Source organism: Cricetulus griseus (genome assembly GCF_003668045.3).
Source record: "Cricetulus griseus strain 17A/GY chromosome 1 unlocalized genomic scaffold, alternate assembly CriGri-PICRH-1.0 chr1_1, whole genome shotgun sequence".
Lineage (NCBI taxonomy): Eukaryota > Metazoa > Chordata > Mammalia > Rodentia > Cricetidae > Cricetulus > Cricetulus griseus.
Genome location: NW_023276807.1, coordinates 10,422,295 through 10,443,721, shown reverse-complemented (window position 1 = coordinate 10,443,721; position 21,427 = coordinate 10,422,295). Strand labels below are relative to the sequence as shown.

At 36.9% G+C, this 21,427-nt stretch overlaps 1 protein-coding gene across 14 annotated transcripts in view; it reads right to left on the bottom strand.

The window, feature by feature from the left end:
• Tsga10 (testis specific 10) overlaps positions 1 to 21,427 on the bottom strand; it is an 84,564-nt gene that overhangs the window by 16,915 nt on the left and 46,222 nt on the right. For 13 of the 14 annotated variants that reach the window (XM_035452735.1, XM_027386825.2, XM_027386822.2 and 10 more), the window contains 6 exons: positions 18,992 to 19,107; positions 14,234 to 14,388; positions 10,249 to 10,304; positions 6,526 to 6,694; positions 4,225 to 4,335; positions 1,776 to 1,961 (listed from right to left, as the gene is read on the bottom strand). In XM_035452735.1, the coding sequence (XP_035308626.1) occupies positions 1,776 to 1,961; positions 4,225 to 4,335; positions 6,526 to 6,694; positions 10,249 to 10,304; positions 14,234 to 14,388; positions 18,992 to 19,107 (793 nt within the window). The remainder of the gene's footprint in view (positions 1 to 1,775; positions 1,962 to 4,224; positions 4,336 to 6,525; positions 6,695 to 10,248; positions 10,305 to 14,233; positions 14,389 to 18,991; positions 19,108 to 21,427) is intronic. The other variant, XM_035452731.1, reaches the window with a different exon arrangement.

Here is a 21,427-nt window from a genome sequence, read left to right as displayed (position 1 = left end):
TTAGAAAACACAATCCTTTTTAGCACAGAAGAAGCTTATTTTTTAAAAAGACTTTGCTAACAATATATGAAAGGAAAATTTTCAAATTAATTTCTAGTGCATAGTGCTGCTTCTGAGAGTTTTGTGTAGGTTTTGTGGTGTTAGTGGTGTGGTTCATTTAATTAAAACATTCAGTTATAGTTTTTTTTAAAGCATAAAAAGGCACTGAATTTCACTTATAATCTAGGAAACACACTGTGGAAAAATTTAAAGACTGATAATATTCAAAATAGTGTTTAAGCAAATGACAACCCATGGTTTCTGGCAAGAGTAAACTTCTAGAAGGTGATTTGATAAAATGAATGAAATCATGTGTGTCTTAGATTCAGTACTCCTTTCCAGATATAAGCCTAAAGAAACACAGCCAAGAGAAATAAAAAGAATGTTGTTACAGAACAAGGAGAAAATTGAATTCCCTTAATATGGGAATAATTTAAGCAAGAAAATATTTATACAATGAATATATGCTACTGTTTGATGTATGTAACAAAGCAGATGTATTTTCAAAATTGTTGCTGACCTTAAAAAGGCTAGCTGCAAATAGATAGCTAGTAGATTTTATCACTTAAATAAAATTATTTGTAGTTCCAGGGATAAATTCAGGCCTTCAGATGTGCTAATCCTGAATACAGACTCAAATCCCTAGCCCTAATAAATGAAAGAGACATGACTAGGGAGATGACTCTCAATTAACAGAACATACTGCTTTTATCACACAGACAGATGTCTGTCTTCCAGCACCTAAGTCAGGCTGCTAATAATCACCTGTAACTCCAATTCCAGGACATCCAACACACTCTTCTCATGTCCATGGCACTGCACTAACACGCACAAACATCTCCTTCTCCCTCTTTCTCACACACACACACGCACTCACGCACGCACGCACGCACGCACGCACGCACACGCACACGCACACTTATAATTGAAAGTACAAATAAGGTAGAAAATGAAAATGATCGCAGAAGATGCCATATGTCAACCTCAGCCTCCACACATACATGCCACCACATTGGCATGTGTACACGAATATAGAAAACTGACTTGAAAACAGAAAGTGCTATATATCATTAGTGTGTGAGAGGTGCATAGAAAGAATATGAACTCATGAAAAGCCACTAAAATGACATTAAATCTTCATACAACCCACTGTGGGGGTGAAAAGTTGTAGTTTTAATTTTTGGTTTCTTTTCATTTATGTGTGTGTGTGTGTGTGTGTGTGTGTGTGTGTGTGTGTGCGTGCGTGCGTGCGTGCGCGCGCACAGGCGTGTCACAGGAGTGCTCATATCCACAGAGGAACTACAGGTGGTATGAGCCACTGCATGTGACTCCTGAAAATGGACCTCAGGTCCCATGGAAGATCAGCAAGCTCTTTACCAATGAGCCATTGCTCCTGCCTCTGATCTTTTGTCTCTTTAAACAAAGATAATATAAAATGAATGTGGCAACATGCTAATGTTATTACATCTGTAGGACAGGTATAGATCTGCTTTATTATTTCTCAAAAATTTGTTGTTTTTGTTTGAAACAATTCCCAATTTAAGAAAAAAAAAAGGCTGATACTTATTCTGGTTGTGGGTACCTAAGAGAATCAAGGTAGATAGGAGAATAAGAGGCCATAATTTACAGTGCATTTATATAATTAAACTGTCAATATATTAAACTTATGAAAAGCTAAGGAGAATTCACTTAAATATGACACAGGATATACCATAAGCACATTTCTACAAACTTACTTGCTCAAGCTCTCTGTTAAGGGCATCAACTTTTTCTTTTAATCTGTTGACCTCTGCTTCAGCAGTGATAAGTTCCAATTTGAGGTTATTGTTTTCTGCCTCTGCTTGGCGGGCTTTATTTTCCCAGTTTTCAGCATCTTCGTTGGCTTTTCGGAGTTGTTCCATTATTTGCCGGTTCTCAGATTCCTGAAAAGCAAGTATTGGGTATTACAAGTGCCTGACACAAAGTGCATATGGAACACTGTTATCCAGGCCATGGGGAATCCCTTGCAACATAACCTTGGAGAAATCCTACTTACCCTCCTAGCCTAGAGAGATGGTCATCCTACTAGGAACATAAAGAAGTACCATGATCTCACCTGCTGCTTCCCCCACCCCACCCCATGACTATTTACTGACTCCTGCTGCTCTGAGCTGCTAACCTCATCAGTGTTCCCTTGCTCTCAATCACTCTAGTGAGCTGTAGTGGGCACAGAATTTCTGTACTCTTTCATATCTTAAGTTTCAACTTCTGATAAGATTTTTTATTATTATTTTAATGGTGTGGGGGGAGTGCATATGCACATTGAGTACTGGTGCCCTTGGAGACCAGAGATTTTGAGTCCCCTGGAGTTGACCTGGGTTCTGGACACTGAACTTGGATCCTCTGTAAGAATGCTCTTCCCCATTGAGCCATGTCTTGAGACTTTGAGGCTTAACTTTCTTGATCATAGACTATAATCTCTTTTTGGCTTCCTTCTATTAAACTGTCAGAAACTGCTCAGAAGGAAACTATTAAATGTGTGTTAGTAATATACACATGCATAAGTTGTACACACAATACAGAACCAGATTGTTCTGGCAGTGCTATCGATTGAACCTAAGACCTTGTATGTGCTAGACAACTACTTTACCTCTGAGTTTCATCCACCACTTGTGGGAACCAGAATCTTCAAGGTGATATCATAAATGAATTAGTTTAAGTATGACCTTCTTTCTATAGTGAAAATTCAGTTCCATAAATAATATGCTACATTAAAAAGCCATTACTGGCTACTTCAAAATCATATCTTTGGGGCTGGAGAGATGGCTCAGCAGTTAAGTGCTTATTCTGCTCTTGTAAAAGACCCAAGTTTGGTTCCCAGAAGCTCCAGTTCCAAGGAGCTCTAGCTTCTGCAGGAACCTGCACTCACATACAGACACACACACACACACACACACACACACACACACACACACAGAGAGAGAGAGAGAGAGAGAGAGAGAGAGAGAGAGAGAGAGAGAGAGAGAGAGAACATACATGCACAGAAAGAAAAAAGCTTTAGTACTGTGGTTTGCCTAACTTGTTCTTTAAACTTCAGTTACATTTTTACTAATAGTGGGAACACTCTCCTTTTTGTTAACACCATATTTCTCTATCAGAAATCCTGAGCTAAATAAAATAACCAAATTACAAAAAATTAATACCCCACCTTTTCTAAGCAAATGTATATTCTCCCATTTAAAATTACTTACTACTAAGAAACTATTGTGATCCAATTAACATTGCCATCTTGTGGTCTTAGATGTAAAAGATCTTTACCCTGACTATTAAACTAAGTGTGCACTAAAGGACTTGCCTCACAAGACCCAGAAGTTCCAAAGCTCTTGAAGGTGATGGGTACAACCTAAGAGTCCTAAGAATGCTTTACCTCTCTAAGCACTTAAATGTTATTTATGTATGCTATGAACAAAAGTTCAAAATGTTTGTATACAGATGTTAAATTATATATTAAATAAAATATGCAGCTGAGGGAAGTAAAGTTTTCACTCACACTTTGAGTCTTTGATGTAGGTAACATCACATCTATGATATTGATCTATTACTCTATTTTCGATCATTTTATCTAAATACATCTCTATTGTCCTGAGACAAGCTGTGTATTATAGAGATGACACATACATCTACAATCAGAAATCTCAGAACACTCTCTCTCTCTCTCTCTCTCTCTCTCTCTCTCACACACACACACACACACACACACACACACACACACACACACACACACACACACGCACACACACAAAACTAGTCAAATAGTGCCTAAAAGAAATACGCAAATGGTTTTAAGAAACAGGTGGTCTAATAACAGTGTGATCTGTTCTGCCCTGTCAAACAATCAGGAAGAGCCACTTTTGTCAGTTTATTTAAAAAAAAAAAGTGTAGTATTTTATGCCCCTTGTTCTTTAAGAAGAATCTACTTGCTGATGGTGTTTACTCTGCATTTAGCAAACTGAAACATACATGTTCTTGAGTCATCTTTGGGACAGGTGATTCTAAATGTATACAGTTAATCTGCCACAGCCAAAACTACAATATTTGATTAAAGAAAGACTTGATTCACTATTCTGATGAACATAATAGACCACTAAACTAAGTCTTATGAAAATTTGTAGGTATCATGAGCAAGGAAAAAAAGTGTATATGTACCTCTGACTTTAATATATTCTTCAGCTTGTTAACCTCCAAATTCGTATCCTGGACCTTCTGTTTTATATCATTGAGTTCATTATGAGTATCATTCAATTTTTTGGACAGTGCCTATGGAAAAAAGATAGCTAGACTTGACTATAATAAATAAAAATCCCTATGTGTAAAACATCTAAATTTTAAATATTTGAAACAGATGATTATATAAAATTAATATAACAACAATATAAAACTTATGTGAAAGTGGTAAAGAAACAGAAGTCCAAGAGAAAACAGGCAAAGGACCCAGACAGACAAGTCATCATAAGCGAGCATAAGTTGGTAACACTAAATTAAACTTCACTAGTAACCAAAGATTTGCTAATTAAGACAATGGAATAGTATTTTGCCTACCAAGTTAGTGAAGAGTTAAAGCTTCAGTTGTGCTAAGGAATAGGTATTTCTGTGTATTGTTTACAGTAAACAAAAATTTTTACAATGAAACTGTGAAACATTATCATAGAGATACATTGAGGCATTTTCAAATATCCATAAAGAGAAGAAAGACAGTTTCTGTATTTGAAATATAGAACATTATATTTACAATGTTTAAATTTTAAAAAATGTTTAAATGTAAACTTTTTTTTTTTTTTTGAGACAGGGTTTCTCTGTATAGCCTTGGCTGTCCTGGAACTCACTCTGTAGACCAGGCTGGCCTTGAACTCACAGAGATATGCTTTCCTCTGCTTCCTGAGTGCTAGGAATAAAGGCATATGCCACCACCACTCAGCCATATGTAAACTCTTATGATGCCAGCTTTCTTCTGGTGGCCAATCATGACAGTTTAACAAAGCAGGGAAATTTATAGCATGGCAAGCTAATAAGCGGCATTTTAGACACAGTAGTAAGTGTTTCATTTATCATCTATTTTTACAGATTATAAGATTCTTAGAATTTAAACTACATGATAGTACTATCTAGCAATGAGAACCAACCCCATGTGAGAGTTAAATATCTGGTTCTATTGCCTCCTCACATAAAAAAGGCATGATGTAAAAGTAGCACAGTTTTTCTTCCACTAACATTTTGAAAGTATATGTAAAAGCAGTATGGTAGTTTGAATGACAATGGCTCCCATAGGCTCATGTGTTTGAATGCTTGGTCCCTAGTTAGAAGAACTGCTTGGGAAGGATTAGGAGGAGTGGCCTTATTGGCATAGGTGTGGCCTGGCTGGAGAAGGTATGTCCAGTGGTGGTGAGATTTTAGGTTTCAGAAGCCCTTGCCAGGTCTGGTCTCCATCTCTCTGCTGCTGGCTTTGGATGAGGATGTAAGCTCTTATCTACTTCTCCAACACCATACCTGCCTGCCTGTCACCACTCTGCCATGATGATCATGGACTAACCCTCTGAAACTGTAAGAAAGCCCCAATTAAACACTTCCTTTTATAAATTGCCTTGCTCATGATGTTTCGTCACAGCAATAGAACAGTAATTAAGACAAATGGTATTACAGTTTTGAATTTCTATGAAATAAGCAGAAATATATATATATATATATATATATATATATATATATATAATATATATATATTAAATGTCAATAGTATCTGTAACTCAAATATCCCAGACTGACCTCAAATTGATTTGTAGCCAAGGATGACCCTGGGCTTCTGGTGCTCCTGCTTCCACCTCCTGCTGGGACTAAGTGGCACCCAGTACCATACCTGGTTTTGTATGGTTACAGGGATCAAACTCAGGGACTCATGTCTGCTTAACAAGCACCCTTCTGACTGACATATATCACCAGCCTTTCTTTTTTTTCAAAAATAGAATGTTTTAATGTTCAAATTAAAATAATGTTATTGGAAATGAAGACTGTCAGGCTGAAATATATTGGCTTACAGAGTAAAAAGTAGAATTTCCCTAAAAGAATCACAGTTATAAAAAGGTCCAAAATGCATCATAATCCATACATAATATCTAAACACAGTAGTATGTGGTCCACTATAAGTATGCCCCTATTTTAAAATTCCTCTTAGTTTTTAAACCTCGTTTGTTTTGTTTAATTCAAATATTTACCCTTTGGTTACAGTTTTTCTAAGATTTAAAACAAGTCCATTATATTCCCATTCCTTTCTCTTTAATATCTAATACTTTATGTCTGATAATTGCATCTAGAAATTATATGATATAATTTGTTATAAAAGTAAAAAAACAAAAATTGCTAGTTGCAGAGTCTGCTTTTCTATATAACGAAATGAGGGCTGTGCCTCAGAAGAAATACATTTTTTCTTTGAGAAAAAGACTCTGGGAACAAGTATACCTGGTTTTCTTGTTTGGCTTTATTAAACTGTTCTTGAAGGGCGTCATTTTCATGAGCCAAGATGTCTCTTTCCCTGGCAATCTGAGCCAGTTCATCATTTGTTTCATCCAATTGCCGGCGCATTCTGGAAATGTCTTGTTCGCACATAATTAGAGCTTCAGTAGACTGTCTATTCCACAAATCAAACAGTACATAAGAAGAGATATTTTACTGAAATAGAATAACAAATTCTCACAAGACAGAAGATGGACAGTTAGAATGAAAACAACTGAAGAGGTTTAAAACATTTACATTTAAAGGAACCACTAGAAAGATCATATTTACAGTTTTACTAAGAAAAGTATACTAGACAGACACAAATCAGTAATGTACCTGCATCTCAAAACTTCCAACATTTAATAGGAAGACCTTCATCATACTTCTAGTTATTACGGCTCTCCCCTGCAAGAGTCCTCTTCCTCTGTGCCCTTAAAAGTTGTGAATGCCATATTCTCCTCCTTCTAGCCCTACTTTACAGAGAAATCCCTGTCATGTCCACAACTCCTGCAAGATTCTTAATTTTCAACTCAGCAAGAATCTAAGGGCTGGAGACATGGCTCAGAGGTTAAGAGCACTGACTGTTCTTCCAGAGGTCCTGAGTTCAATTCCCAGCAACCACATGGTAGCTCATAACCATCTGTAATGAGATATGGTGCCCTCTTCTGGTGTGCAAGCATATATGGAGGCAGAATGTTGTATACATAATAAATAAATAAATCTTTTTAAAAAAGAGTACTTAAAAATTAGGTCTGCTTAAAAAAAAAAAAGAATCTAAAATATAGGAGCACGTCCTCCTGTGGCTGGGAGAGTGGCTCCAGAGAGGGTTTAGTGTCTGGGTAAGACCCATTCTTTTTTTTTTTTTTCATTTATTTTTTTTTGCGTGTAATTTTTTTATTTGAATTAGAAACAAGATTGTTTTACATGTCAATCCCAGTTCCCTCTCCCTCCCCTCCTCCCCTACAAACTCCCCCCAACTAAAACCCTACCTATCACATATCCTTTCTGCTCCCCAGGGAGGATGAGGCCTTCCATAAGAGGTTATCAGAGTCTATCATATCTTTTGGGATAGGGCCTAGGCCCACCCCTGTGTAAGACCCATTCTTAAAGTGGACAACACCTTCCACCTGGTTTTCCAAGGGGAAAGTCAGAACAACATACCGCCTGTCCTTCTCCTGAATATGTATTCATACCTGGTACCTGCCTCCCTCTACTGCTATCACACTTGTTTCTGTGACCTTCCTTCCAATACAATCTGAATGTTAATTAGTGCCTCTACAGGGAGGTCCAGCCCTCTAGCACCGAACTGGTGAGGCATCTGGTTTCTTGGGACAGGTAGCTACCAAGTTCTATACCCTTCTGGTACACAGACTGCCACTGATGGAATACTCAACTCCTAGCAAGTGAGACAATCCCCAAATATACATGTATACACACATTCTATTGGTTACATTCCTCTAAAGCAGTGGTTCTCAACCTTCCTAATATTGTGACTCTTTAACACAGTTAGTTCCTCGTGTTATGGTAATCTCCAACCATAAAATTATTTAATTGCTATTTCATAACTGTAATTTTGCTGTTATGAAACATAATGTAAATATCTGATATATAGGATATCTGATATCCAACCTGTGTGGGTCATGACCCACAGGTTGAGAACCACTGCTCTAGAGAACCCTGCCTAATAAAGATTTTAGTACCAAGAGTGGTTGTAAAGAAATAGAACTATAAGTATGAATTTCCTTAATGGGTTTGGTGATAACTGGGGCTGGCTCTTACTATGTTGGAATACCCACATCAGGGAAAGGATAGCATTTTGTCCTATTGAAATAAGATATTTATTCTGGTTATAGATTTATTTTTCCTGCATATAATGCTTACAAAACGCCTTATCCTCTTTTGTGGTATTCCACATAGCAATACTTCTGACCAGGGAACTCATTTCACAGCCAAAGATATCCAATAGTTGGCTTATGCTTATGGAATCCACTGATCTTACCTTGTTCTCAACCATCCAAAAGCAACTGGCTTGAAAGAACAGTGGAATGGCCTTTTAAAGATGGAGTTATAGCAACAAATGCAATAGCCCAGAGGGCTAGGGTAGGGTTTTCCAGAAGGCTGTATATGTTCTGAATCAGTGTCCAAAATATGGTACTATTTCCCTCTAATCAGGATTCATGGTCCGAGAATTAAGAAATGGAAATAAGAATGGTACCACTCACCATTTATCCCTACCTATCCACTAGATGGATGTCTGCTTTCTAGTTCCACAACTTTATGTTCTGTTGGTCTAACAAGCTTTGGCTCTAGACAGGGGATTCATCCAGAAGGTACATGAACTATTCCATTGATCTAGAAGCTAAGGCATCCCCCCAGGCCACTTTGGGTTCCTGAGTCAACAGGCTAAGAAAGGAGTTAAAGTATTAAGAATGGTTGACTCATACCTCTGGACATGTCTGTGATGGTCTTGGGAAGACCTTTCCTAAAAGTAGGCAGTACCCTCTAAATGGCTTTTCCAGGAAAAAAAAAAGTGTTGGCTCCCTACTCTTCTTCCTGAATGTGGGCAGCTACAGCTGCTGCTGCTGTCATAGACTCTAACTTCTTCAGTCATTCCATGTAGAATGAACACCAGCTCCTCTCTGGTCTCAGGCTGCTGAGACATCCAGCTTTTTGGACTGGGCAGGTACTGAGTTCTTTTTCCCTCTGTATCTTGCAGATAGCCACTGATGGGATATTCAGCCTCTATTTGGTTCTGTTCCTCTAGAGAATCCTGCCTAACATTGTTCCCAGCACCATGTAAATCACAGAATCATTGTCTCCATGATTAGCCCCCTTGTTAACATCTCAGACTCATGCTTCCTGGACATGTCAACAAGGTCTCCTGGGCTCTTTAAATTTGGAGGAGCAAATGCTCCTCCAAACACTCCTCCTGTCATATGCATTGAGGATCTGGAAACCTGACATTTCCCTAAAGCCCTTATCATAAAGAACTCATTCCTTCTATTCCTCTTATTTCTCTTAAACCCTAATTTACTACCTTTTCTTCCTGGATAATTCAATAAAAAATCTTTGAAACTTAAAATTTTTAATAGTCTTTACTATCCAAAGGATGAAAATCAAGACTAACCTGTGTATTGTACAGGCCTTTTCACATGTTTGGTTTCTCCTTCCTTCACTTCTTTTTTCTCCCCAAGATTGATTTAATTTCCTGTGTATGAGTGTTTGCCTCTGTGTGTGTGTGTGTGTGTGTGTGTGTGTGTGTGTGTGTGTATCATATGTGTGTTTGCTGAAGGTCAAAAGAGTGGGGTTATCTGGGCCACCACGAGCGTTCTGGGAACGAACTTGGGTCGTCTGCAAGAGCAGAGTGTGTTTGTAACAGCTGAGTCATTTGTCCAGTCCCTCCTTCACTTCTCTTATACTTGAGGTCTCAACAACACTCACCTACTTGTAGTTCAAGAAGCTTTTGAACACAAACTGTGGTTCTTTACTATTATTTCTGCTTTAGAAGCCCCTCCCCTTATTTCACCTGGTGAATATAATCCTCTCCTTTATTTCCCAAGCCAACCTAAGCCTCTGTTGAACATCAGAGTTACTGACACATAAGCCTCTTGATTTTCAGTCTCCTTGTATCACACATACATAGCATTTTGCCTCCAGTAAGTGCTCAAGTATTTTTGAATGATTTACCTTGATGCCTGTTCCATCTCAGCAATGATATTCTTCATGCCTGAAATGGTCTTTTCCTTAAAATTAAAGCAAATATTAGGTTAAAATTATTTAAAATCATTTCTACCAAATCTGAAAGAATAAAAAGAAATTGCCCCCCATGATTTTCATTTGGTATTAAAAATTATGCCATGTTCTTCTCTGCTCTCTAAAGCCTATAATCAATGTGTACATTGTGCTGGATAAAGTTAATGTATTCATTAAAGGAAAGGATACTCCTTGATGTAGTTATGAGATCATGTAACTAATACTGTGTTAAAAGATTTGTGAAATGGCCAGGTGTTGGTGGTGCATGACTTTAATCCCAGCATTTTGGAGGCAGAGGCAGGTGGATCTCTGTGAGTTTGAGACCAGCCTGGTCTCCAGAGCGAGTTCCAGAACAACCTCCAAAGAGCAATACAGAGAAACCTTGTCTCAAAAAAAAAAAACAAAAAAAAACAAAACAAAAAAAAGATTTGTGAAATTAGCTATACAAGACTCCATAACCACCATGGTTTGGCATTAAAATACTATACACTAAATAGTACTAATTTACTTCCATATGTTCCTCATGTTATACAACTTGGGAAAGTGAATAATATGTAACTAAATTTACTTTTTATTATTTATTTTTGAGATTATAATACAATGCAATACAATTGTGTCATTTTTCCCTTTACTTTCCTCACTCCAAGGTCTCCCAAGGCTCTCTTTCAAATTCGTCAGCTCTTTATTGTTGTCACAAGTATGCATGTATATATATACAGACAAATATTCCTAGACACATAAATACTAATTGCTAAGTATGTATAATGTTATGTGCATGTATGTTTTCAGGGATGACATTTGGTATTGGATAACCAATTGGTGTGCTCCTTACTAACTTCAATCCTACATATAGAACTATTGGCAACTAAGTTTATCTCTTAGAAAAAATAGCTGAGTATATTATTTCTATTATCAATATTAACTCTAACCATTTGCCCCAATATATTTCCAAGCTGTTGTGAAAAAATAGAAATAGTGGAATTAGTAAAGTCTGGAATGGATTTTAATATATTGCCTTTGATACTATTATCACACCTTTAAAACCTCTGAGTGAGCATACACTATCTTCATGTGCCCCACTAGAGTATTTTTACCTTCTGCTCTTTGATAGAATGACTCTCTTTGTGACAGTATGACCAAATATATTTGTCCAGAGTATGATTAACAAACTCCTGGAAGAAAACCTCTCTCTCTCTCTCTCTCTCTCTCTCTCTCTCTCTCTCTCTCTCTCTCTCTCTCTCACACACACACACACACACACACACACACACACATTAAAATGGAATATTTGGGGATCTGGGAAGGTGGCTCGCTCTGTAAAGTGCTTGCTGTACAAGCATGAGGACTTGAGTTGTATCCTCAGCAGCCACATAAGGTGCACACCTGTGATCCCAGCACTGAAATGTGGAGACATGAGGATCCCTAAGGCTTGACAACCAGCCACTAACCAAATTGGTCACTTCGGGTTCAGTGAGAGACTCAAAACCTAAGGTACACACATATATGAACATGTATGCACATATACATCACACATACAATTTTAATTTTTAAAAAGTAAAAAAGGCACTTTATACAGACTTTAAGTAAGTTACAATGTCTTCTTTTTAAAAAATGAATTTTGAAAACTTCCCTGAACATCTAGTGCCTTGAAAGTCACTACTTGATTAAGCATGGATATGCTTTCTAACTCTAAACAGGGTTTATATCCTTTTCTTTATCAAAATATTTTATAAGAGTGAGATTCTATAGGAACATTATAAAATATCAAGGGCAAAAATTATTAACTAGAACCCAGTAATATATCCTCCCAGACAATATTTTTTAGTATAACCCTAATACTTCCATTCTTCAAACCTAACAACATTTGGGAAATTTAATATTCCTAAAAATAGAAAGAAAGTTTAATATTCCTGTACAACCTGAGTATGTTCTTCCATTGATGGATATACATTCATGTGAACTGTTAAAACACACTTGTAGGGAAAAAAATCTAAAACTTTCCAATTCTGGCTTTTCTCACTCAAAAATCTATGAGCTTGCTATTCTGTTTTCTAAAATTAATTGATACCAAGAAATAAAACATTTCTTAAAACTAGAATTACTGCTGGGCAGTGGTGGCTCATACCTTTCATCCCAGCACTTGGGATTCCAGCACTCTGGAGGCAGAGGCAGGTGAAGTGGCTCTCTATGAGTTTGAGGCCAGCCTGGTTTACAAAGTGAGTTCTAGGACAGCTAGGACTGTTACACAGAAAAATCCTGTCTTAAAAAACTAAAAACAAACAAACAAACAAACAAAGAAAAACCTACAATTACCAGGGGCTGGCAATATGGCTCAATAGTAAAGAACACTTGCTGCTCTTCCAGAGGACCAGAGTTTGATTCCTAGCAACTGTGTCAGGTGGCTCACAACTGTATATAACTCCAGTTCTAGGGAATCCAACATATGTTCTGGCTTCCTCAGGCACCCATACACACTTGCACATACTCACACACAAACACAGACACAAACACATAAATAAAAATAAAACCTTTAAAATAAAAGCTAAGATTAGGGGTGGGGGATCACCTTGTTCACTCTAATGTAGAGTTCTCCAGATGAGCCTATTTCTGCCTCTCTATATTAAACTACAGAATGTATTGATTCCTACTCTCTAATGACATTTGTTAGTTCAGTTATCCTTTTGAGTTTTTTGAGACAAGAATCTCTGTAGCTCTCACTATCCTGGATCTTGCTATGTAGACCAGGCTGTCCTTAAGCTTATAGAGACCTTTATGTCTCTACCTTTCCAGCTTTACCAGCATGTATCATTATGCTTGGCAATCACTTTTAGCTCACTAATGCTGCCTTATGGATTATTTTCCCTTCAAAGGATGGATGTATCATAAAACCTTAAATTTCTTGATTTTGAAATGGATTTGCATCTTAGTCATCCATGTAAATGAAACATAATGCAGTTCACAGAATGAACCTAAGACAGACAGTCTTCTGTCCTGTGGCAGAAGCACAGGTAATTAATTAAATTCAGAAGTGAGAATTGTCAGGGTTCATAAAAATGGCTTCAATTCATCTTGACTTAAGGTCAAAGAGTTCAAAACTATGCTTACTCTTCCAAGGTCAAAATCATAAGACCTAAAGTTCTAAGGCATAGCTATTGTAGAATGTTTGGTCTTGGGTGTGGATGTTATCTAAATAATAAGAGACTTGGTCTAAGGTGTGGTTACTCTTAACCCTCAAGGCATGGTTACTAAATGTTTGGAGAATTAAGGAAGAAAGTCTGTTTCTTCCTTGTATCATGATAAAGAAGTCTTTTTCCATTTTCCTCTTTTTGGTTGTGGTATATAAGAATGTTGAAGAATAAACTTGGGGCATTCAGTATTCACCGGATTGCCCTCCTGACTCTATTCTGTGTCTCTATCTTTTCCTTAGTATTTTCTTGCACACTCCTCCCCCACTCAGGTACAAACCAGGCAAATCAGCTGGATATGACTGAAGCCCCACAAAGATGGGTTAATAGATATTGGAGACCAAAGATGGACTCCTACAGATTGGTGCTGCAAAGTGGGACTACTACAGATGGCAGTTGAGGCCAGCCTGGTCTACATACTGAGTTCTAGGCTAGCCAGGGCTACACAGTGAGACCTGTCTCAAAAAAACCAAAAGTGTTCCTAGTTTACAATCACAAAGGCAGTTTTAATGGAAACATGAATCATTAATTCATGATAGAAAAGCATTAGCTAGTAAATTTACATGCATGCTTTCTAAAACCTGCTTAAACATTTCAACATCAGATTTTAAAGTTTTGGTTTTCTAGGAAAATCTGAGAAAATCCTATTTTTTTATTCAGAGTCAAGTAACCCACAGTTTAATATTTAAACATTTCATTTAAGCATATCTTGTCTACCAGTTCTCAGAACATACTTTCATTGCCAAACTCTCTCCAAGGGATGCAATATTCTCGGACTTTTTATCCAAACATGCTTGCAGGCATTCTTTTTCTTTAGCCAGATCATTGAGGGTTGCACCAAGAATGCTGATTTCTTCTCGCTGTGCAATACTTTGCCTTGTAAAATTATCTAAATAATCATAAAGATGTTTTAATCAAGATAAAATATTTTTTCCAATTCATCAGATTGAAATATTTTCCAACTAGTTGTCCTATATTATCTAATCACTTAAGAGTATCATAACCCAAATGTTTTTGTTTGTGATTACAAACCATAGTGAATCACAAAGTTCTAAATGCCCATAAAAGTAATATCACAATTTTATTTATAGCAAAAGAAAGCTCTGTATCAACATCTAATCCAGACTGACCTATATGGTAGGAAGCTCAGAAGAGGAATGAATGAGACAGGTGGAGTATCAAAACCAACCTATGGATTTTCTCCATTATCTTCCTCTCCTATCTAGCCTAGAATGACTGTTGACTATAGAGCTGACAACAAATTTTAATCAAATATTCAATTAAATCATCTTTAGAGTTAATTGTCTCCCAATATTGTGATTCTTCTTTATTTTTGAGCAATTCTTAAGGAAGAGAATAATCTCAGTGTTGAAGGCATGAATAATAATTTATACAAATCAGGATTTTTTTAAACTGTGGTTTGTCACCCAACTCTATCAGAAACACCAATTTTTAGGCTTTCCATGGTCCTACTGAATCATAAATTCTGATAGTGGACATGGCAACTTGTATTTTGGCAAGCACACTGTGTCCCACACCCCACAGTAATTCTAATCCACAGTGGATGAGAACTTTGTTCTAGAGGTCAATGCTTTAAAAGCACAAAATTACCTGGCATAAACCTTCAGCAAGTCTGGCTCCAATGATCTTTGTTAGCTTCTAGAAGACTATGTCACATGCCAGCATTTAGCAACTACTCTTCTAGTTCTCTGCCAAGGAGAACTCTGCTAGACCAGGTTGCCAGGACTAACTACAGAGTTAGTCCCTGTCAAGAGCCATTCCAGTGCAGTGCTTAAATGGTGATACCATCCTATTACATCAAATAGTAGTTAACAATGTGTTTCTCAGAGGCAGTAATGCCTCTCAAGCTACATACTTTTGGTGTTTTTATATCTGTGTATATTTCCACTGGAAAAAATCAATCAATTATCTAGCTATCATAGTGTTGTCAACATGACAGAATCTAGAACCACTTTCGAGAATGCTCTCTTGGCATGCTTATATGGGATTACCTTTATTACATTAATTGATGTAGAAAGGCATTTCTTAATAGGAGGTGGGAACATAGAAGGCAGTAAGTAGGTCCTGGGCTGTGTATAAAAAGTAGGGAAAGCAAACTGAGCAGCACACATATCTCTGTTGCTTTCTTCTGGTTGCAGACATTATGTGTGACTAGCTACTCTAAGCTTCTGCTGTTTTGACTTTCCTGCCATGATGAACTGTAATTTTAATTGTAAACTAAAATAAATCCTTCCTCCCTTAAGTTTGTTTTGACTAAGTACTTTAGCACAGCAACAGGAAAAGAAAGTATAAATATCTGTTTCTTAAAAATTCTAATAAGTACAGTATTTTGTTTGTTTGGATTTTTGTTTTGTTTGGTTTTGAGTCAGGGTCTCATGATATAGCCCTGACAGGCTTGGGACATGTTATGCAGTCCAGACTGGCCTGGAACTCAAGATCCTCCTACTTCAACCTCCTAAGTTCTGGAATTGCAGGTATGCTGGATTCTTGCTATTGCTATCTTCTAATTGTTTCAGATTACAAAGAAAATCACATGGATAAAATTATCTATGTATGTTGATATGATCATATCTTCCTCTTCTTAAAAGTACCAGGTACATTTTTGTTAGGCTTGTGGAAGACAAAATTATTTCTAACATCTGGAATTCTCAGAAAAAAATAGCTGCGTGGGAATGTACAGCAGTGACAACTAGTATTTAACACGTTGACCCACTTAGGATGACTGGTAGTTCCATTCTGTAGCTTTCTCAGGTGCCACTGCTTACTTCCCCAATAAGAACAGCTGTGGAGTTCTTTCCACAGCCCTTTGGTGGTGTGTTTTATACTTACTGGGAAAACATATAGCTGTGGATAATCAGGAAGATGATTTCTACCTAGCTGTGTAATTCTGATGAATAGAAATAATACTAGGATATTTAACATTACTCAGACTGACAGGATTCTCAGTCACAAAGACAGACTTTTGCACTGACAGCTAACTTTAGACTTCAGAGCGATTCAAAGCAGGCTGGTTGCCCCTGAAGACAAATATTTTACTGATTCAAGACCAGAGCTTAAAGCAACTTTGATCTGCACATACTCCCTACCACTCAAGGTTCAGCTAATTATTATTGCTAAGTCTTGAATTCCAATGTCATTTTCTGTCTGGGAACCCTCATCAACTTAGAGTTTCGTGCAAGGCCACTGCTGCTCACTGGCCAGTCAACGTGCGTGCAACATTCCTAGCCTAAGAGAAACTATGTGACTTATCTTGGGTTTTGAGAATTAGTCAGGCCCTGAAAATGTAACTTATAATTGTCCAGAGTCTGGCTGTGAGAGAAGGAGAGGCAGCAGACAGCAGTGGCAGAGGGAGGAGCAGCAACATAGGGAACAGCAGTGGCAGGGCAGAGAGAGAGGAGGAGAGAGCAAAGAGAAAGATGTAGAGCTAATTAGAGAAGCTGCTCAGTAGAGCACGGGGAGGAGAGCTATAGAGCTAATTAAGAAGCTGTGTAGAAAAGCAAGAGAGATTTTTTCAGAGAGAATTTTTTTTCAAGATGAAGTAAAGAGAAAGTTATCATCAGAAAGTGTCTGTGTTTCCTTATTCCCCCCCCTCAGAAAAGTCTAGCACCAAGAAAGAGAAAAAAAATATTTCCTAAGAAGTTTACTTCATGCCACCTTTGTGGATTTTTTTTTTTTTTTTTTTTTTTGGTTTTTCGAGACAGGGTTTCTCTGTGTAGCTTTGGACCTATTCTGGCACTCGCTCTGGAGACCAGGCTGGCCTTGAACTCACAGAGATCCGCCTACCTCTGCCTCCCGAGTGCTGGGATTAAAGGCGTGCGCCACCAACGCCTGGCCCTTTGTGGATTTTTTTGCTTACTCTGATACTAACTGAGGGCTGATCTCCAAAGTCAGCTACAAATAGCCTTCTTCAGTAAAGAGTACAAAATTTCTCAAAAGTCTAGCACAACTCTTTATTTTGCAGACTTTCTAGTATGAGTTTATTCTAATGAAAATATTAAAAATGAAACATATATAAGCATATACACATACATACTCCCCAGCCTATCATAAAGACTACTGGTGGTCATCCCACAATCCTCACATTTCCAATAAAAAGTGGAAGTTGGTCTCCACTGCTTTCCTGACCTTGCTTCAGGGATTATAAACATACCTTTTGGAACAAATGTGACATACAATATTGCATATTTAATATACATGTTTTATGTGTATAAAAATATATATGTAGTGCACATATATAAAAAAGTCTCAAGAGACTTTTCTGTTCTTTCCCACTTTTATTTGACTTCTCATTCATTCTTAAACTCACTGCCTCTTCCACAAATAATACTTCAAGTTTTGGGGGTCACTATTAGCAAAAAACTGCTAGTGTGATGAAGTTTATTGATAATTTTTAGCCTATATTATTTAATTTTCCAAAAGTATCTGATAAGAAATCATATCCTCTGCTTTAAAGCACCTTTCTTTCCTACCTTCCAAATAGAGTAACTTCTGGGTTTTCTTCCTACTTCTTTGGTTTCTTTTACTTTGTCTTGAATTCTCTTCTCTATATTCTCTGTGCCCCCCACCCTGTCCCTAGGAGACTTCATGTTAAAATATCACTAAATATTATCTTCCATATTTCTCTTTGAATATTTATTGTTTCAACCAGTAGAACAATTCTACCTACCTAGTTACTCATGCTAATGTTTACTAAACAACAAGAGGTTTTAAGTGTTTTGTTACTTTTTAAAATTACAATTATGTCAACCCCCCCCCTTTTCCTTTCTTCCCCTCAATCCCTCCCATGTAGCCCTTTGCTTAGTTTCAAATTCATGGCCTCTTTTTCTTTCATTGTTTCTATATACATGTATGTGTATAAGTATTTAAATACAACTTGCTCAGACCACATAGTGTTCCTTGTATGTATGTTTTCAGGGTTGTAGTATTGGATAACCAATTAGTGTGTTCTTCTCTGGGAAAGACTATTTTTTTTCCTGAGAATTCCAAATACTAAAAAAAAAATTGTCTGTTGCTTCTAAGAAGAATAAGATGTGTGATGTGATCACACCAACACAAATGGGAATTTTTATCAAAGTAAACTTTTTTGTAAATTCAGATACTATTATAGATACAACTAAATATGTGAATGTTTTCTACCCAAAGTGGAAATACATATACATTACAATTCCTTTCTATTGCTCTGAGTAAGCTGCCATATTACACAAATAGTTTCGGATTACAAGTAATGATCATAAAGAAAAAGGGGGCTACTGCATCATTCACTGACAAATTCAAGTTGTAACTAAGCATGTGTGGTTCTAAACATGCTTTAAAACTGTTGCAGCCAAATAAAAATGCATTTTCCATTTATCTTATTCATAAACTTAAGGCTTAGGGCCTCTTCCTAAATTTACATATATTATAAGGAAAGAAAAATGAATTTTCTAACATACTTAAGAAAAATAAAAGGCAGTATCAGAAAAAAAACTTACCAATTTTTTCATCCAAGCACATAATTTTCTCCTGAGTAAGCTGTAGCTCATATTTTTTCTTAGCAAGATGTCGCTGAGTATCAGAAAGATCTTTTTCTGTGTTTTCATATAAAAGTCTGAAAATATTTTAATAATAAAAACTAATTCTGGAATTTTTATGTTTTTTCAACTTTCAGTCTATTAAAATCTAAAAGCTTTTAAGGACACTAATAATTTTTCCCTGTTAATATTGTCATTATTATAAAAACTACACTATAGCAAGTTGACAAAATAAGGAGTAAGACTAGAAAGATAGCTCAGTCAGTAATGCCCACTATGTAAACATGAGTTCAGATCCCCAGTACCCAAGTAAAAGGCTGGCCTAGAGGCATGTGTTTTTAATTCCAGTACTGGAGCTGGGAGAGGGCAAGGAAAGGCAGATTCCAGGAGCTCACTTGTCAGACAGCCTACCCAATCAATGAACCCAAGATTCAGAAAGAGAAAGACTGGACCTCAAAACTGATGGACAGCAATATAGGACTCCCAGTGTTGACCTCTGGCCATTCTCATTCTCTCTCTCTCTCTCTCTCTCTCTCTCTCTCTCTCTCTCTCTCTCTCCCTCCCTGTTTTCCTCCCTCCCTCAGGTTTTTTATTTTGCTATGCACATTTTAGAGGTATCATACTTTAAAGTTAAACTGAATACATCTTACCTTTACTTAATATTTAGTATCTTTAAATCTTATATTGCAGTTCTCCAGATCATGATTTTCTGGCTAAAAAAAGTATTGCACGAGTAATAATCACTTACTTTTAAGCAGATACACTGATTCCTTGTTATTGGACTTTTGGGTTTATTCTAGTTTTCACACTTACAATTAAATCTCTTGTGAACAGCATTTTATTCACTACACAGACTTTTTCATGTTTCTCTGTGTGGCCTTGGCTGTCCTGGAACTCACTCTGTAGACCAAGCTAGCCTCGAACTCACAGAGATCTGCCTGCCTCTGCCTCCTGAGGGCTGGGATTGAAGGCGCACACCACCACCTGGCTCCACAAACATTTATTGTCTGGTTCGTATATGCAATAGGTGCTGAGAAAGCAATGATGAATTTGGCACTGTCTATGCCCTCGGGAAGTTCATAGCCCACAAGTAAGTAAGTAAACAGACTTCCATTTCTAGAAATATGAAATCATTCACCAAAATCACACTTAGGCATATTGAACATAAAGTGTGAAGTCACTTTTTATTTATTTATTTTGGTTTTACAAGACAGGGTTTCTCATATAGACTGGGCTGTCCTAAAACTCACTCTGTAGACCAGGCTGGCCTCAAACTAAGAGATCCACCTGTTTTGCCTCCCAAGTGCTAGGATAAGAGGCATGCACCACCGCCTGATAAGGCCACTTTAAATGTATGACAAAATGTACAATAATTTGTAAGGGATGTCTCTTAATAAATAGTCATGTTGGGTTTGTCAGTCTCAGTAGCCTAGAAAAGGATGCCACAAAATATCCTAAAAAGACTAAAATAGTCCACATAAAGCCACTAAGCTATTCACTGTTCGAAGGTCAGCCTACAGAAATTGTCACTTGCTAAAATACTCAGGAAATTCTTCTTTGTGGAATTCTTAGTATTAAAAGAAAATAAAAGTCAAAGTTTATTCCAGGTTGGACACATAAATGTGTGATCCTGGCCAAACTTCTCTGGAGACAACACTCTCAACCCAGGCAAGAACTAAAACAGAAACAGTCCTGTTGAAAATGATCTCCCATTTCAAATCACAAATTATGTTAGAAGCAATACAAATTTAATAAGAGGTTAAAAGTATAAAAACTGAATTAGATACCCCCAAATTTCAGAGTACAACACTATTAAACAGAAATTTGAAAATAAATGTATTTAAATACAGACACAAAAACACAAGAAAAACAACTTTTAAAATATAATCACAAAATTAAACTAATATCATTAAAATTTTATAAACAACAAGGCTCAGTGGACAAGTTAACAGATAAAGTCAGAAGAGACAACTAGCAAAATGGAACAAACAGATCTGAGAAAATCACCTTTATCAAGAACACAGTTAAGGTGGAAAACTGAAAGAGGAAAAGGCATAAAGATGAAAATGAGAAGGTCTGTTATCTACCTAATCAAAATCAAAGGGAAAGAATAAAGGCAATGTTCAAAGGAATAGTGGCTAACCAAAGACAAAATCTTAGAATAAGGAAGCATTAATCTGAATCTATTATGGCAATTGTAAGTGGGTAAAAGTAAAAGAACTTCAAAGGAATGCAAAGAGGGATGTGATAAATTAACCAAAACTAAAGATGTACAAATATTATGAAATCCCACTGGAATGTGAGCTAATCAAGAATACAACAATGGGGGCCTTAGACATAGAAACACTTGTTGCTCTTGCAAGACTCAAGTTCAGTTCCCAGAATCCAGAAATGGTT